The sequence below is a fragment of the Cyprinodon variegatus genome, unplaced genomic scaffold, assembly GCF_000732505.1.
Source record: "Cyprinodon variegatus isolate N-32 unplaced genomic scaffold, C_variegatus-1.0 Scaffold105, whole genome shotgun sequence".
Classification (NCBI taxonomy): domain Eukaryota; kingdom Metazoa; phylum Chordata; class Actinopteri; order Cyprinodontiformes; family Cyprinodontidae; genus Cyprinodon; species Cyprinodon variegatus.
Window position 1 is genome coordinate 1,436,353 of NW_015150558.1, and position 1,850 is coordinate 1,438,202.

A 1,850-nucleotide genomic window follows, 5' to 3' on the forward strand; every position below is an offset into this window, starting at 1 on the left:
TCCAGAACATTTGGTTGGTTGAGCTCATTTTATTCTATCAATTATTGTTCCATAATATTCTTGGTTTCTGAACTTAAATGTGAACAAAGCTGTTGTGAACTACACCCAGGTCAAAGCTGACCTGTGATCTTTTAGTTCTTTTTCTATTTAAAGGGGTCATTTTTCACCATCGCACTGCTCCGGTCTATAAAGGACTCCTCACCTTTTTCCTCTGGAAAACCTTTCCGTGTTCAATGAAGAGCGCCGAAGGAGCTCGCCGCAGCGAGTTTTTAGCGGAGGCCGTCCGTCGCAGCAAAGGGTTCAGGAAACCCGCCTGGACCAGAGGAGACAGCCGAGGTAACATGAGAAACCAGTGGAACCAGTGAGCGAAAAGTTTCTGGAGAGCGTGAGCTCCTCAGGAGCAGGTTGTCTCACCTGAGCACGCTCAGTGCAGATGGCCAGAGACTGCCTGAAGGAGGTGCGTTTGTTTCGCCTCACAGCGGACACCAGGTTGGCTTCAGAACCGGTTCTCAGCTGCACCGTCGGTGCGTCAACCAGCTTCAGTTTCTGGACGTCGCGCTGCACTGCTGCCGCCTTTGTGTCTGAAAAACCAGAGTCCAGCTTGTTACGCCTTCTTCTTTCAGAACGAACAATTCCTTATCTTAAAACTTTAGTCTTGTTCTGACTCACTGCTGCCGCCGCTTAGAACCGTGTTGCTGTAGGTCACAGAGTCCCTGGAGGCCATCGAGTTACGGTGAACTGAATCCTGAGAGCTGTGAAGCTGTGTCCACAAAAACGACACATATGATGCAGACAGAAGACGTCATCATCAGTCAAACCTTCTACAGAACATCACCAGAATCAATTTGTTCTACATTTGAAGATGCAGCAGGTCCTATTGTTTCAATTAAACAAAGGCTCCAGATATAAAGGAAAACCTTGGATCTCAGTGAATCTAAACCTCATCCATCATTCACTTTAGCAGGATGTTTGACATCATTCCTTGGTCTGGATCGTACCATGGGTTCCAGTAAGGAGGAGTTGGAGTAGACGGGCTGGTTTCTGATGGTTCTGCTCAGGCAGAAGGGATCGTCCATGTAGGTGTTGGAGGCGGGAAATCTGCGAGTTTGCAGGCCGCTGAGAAGAGAAGATTAATGGGAGATTTAAGATAATAAAACCTTAATGGAGCATGGTGACAGTTAATGTAGTCATTCATGGTGAACACACGTCCCTCATTTCAAGAAACAGTCCCTGTTTTGGACCACCTGTCTCCAGGTAAAGCTGTCCCCGGAAATGTCCCAGATTTGACCGTTTTATGGGGAATATTTTCCATATAAACTGTTATTATAGTAGAAAGAGCGTGCGAGCATGCTGAGGACAGAAACAGCTGTTAACTTATAGATGAGGAGCAGAGTGCACCAGTTTTAAGATGAGGAAGTTCGTTATGGCAGCCAGCTGGATGCAGCTACCTGTGTTACCCTAAAATCCCGCCCCGCCCCAAACCGCCTGTGCAAAGCCAAGCCTACAGTCATGGCCAAAAGTATTGAGAATGACACAAATATTCTATTTTCACCTGATCTGCTGCCCTCTGCTTTTCATGTCAGATGATGTCATCACATCCAGAAATACAATTGCAATCATATTCTGAGTAACAAAAGCTTTTAATGACAGGTTAAAATGAGTTAATACAGTAAGTCAATAGTTGCAGTGTTGACCCTCTTCTTCAGGACCTCTGCATTTCTCCCTGGCTGCTCTCAATCAACTTCTGGACCAAATCCTGACTGATAGCGTCCATTCTGCTCAATCAAATCTTGCATTTTATCAGAAGGTTTTCGTTTGTCCGCCGTCTCTTGATGATTGACCACAAGTTT

The 1,850-nt window shown here is 45.9% G+C and overlaps 1 protein-coding gene across 1 annotated transcript in view; it reads right to left on the reverse strand.

Moving 5' to 3' along the window:
* The window catches only part of LOC107084634 (actin filament-associated protein 1-like 1), a 10,186-nt gene that overhangs the window by 4,146 nt on the left and 4,190 nt on the right, over positions 1 to 1,850 (reverse strand). The window contains exons 4-7 of the mRNA XM_015374557.1: positions 999 to 1,116; positions 670 to 760; positions 415 to 581; positions 203 to 313 (exon numbers count right to left, since the gene is read on the reverse strand). Coding sequence (XP_015230043.1) covers positions 203 to 313; positions 415 to 581; positions 670 to 760; positions 999 to 1,116 — 487 coding nt within the window. The remainder of the gene's footprint in view (positions 1 to 202; positions 314 to 414; positions 582 to 669; positions 761 to 998; positions 1,117 to 1,850) is intronic.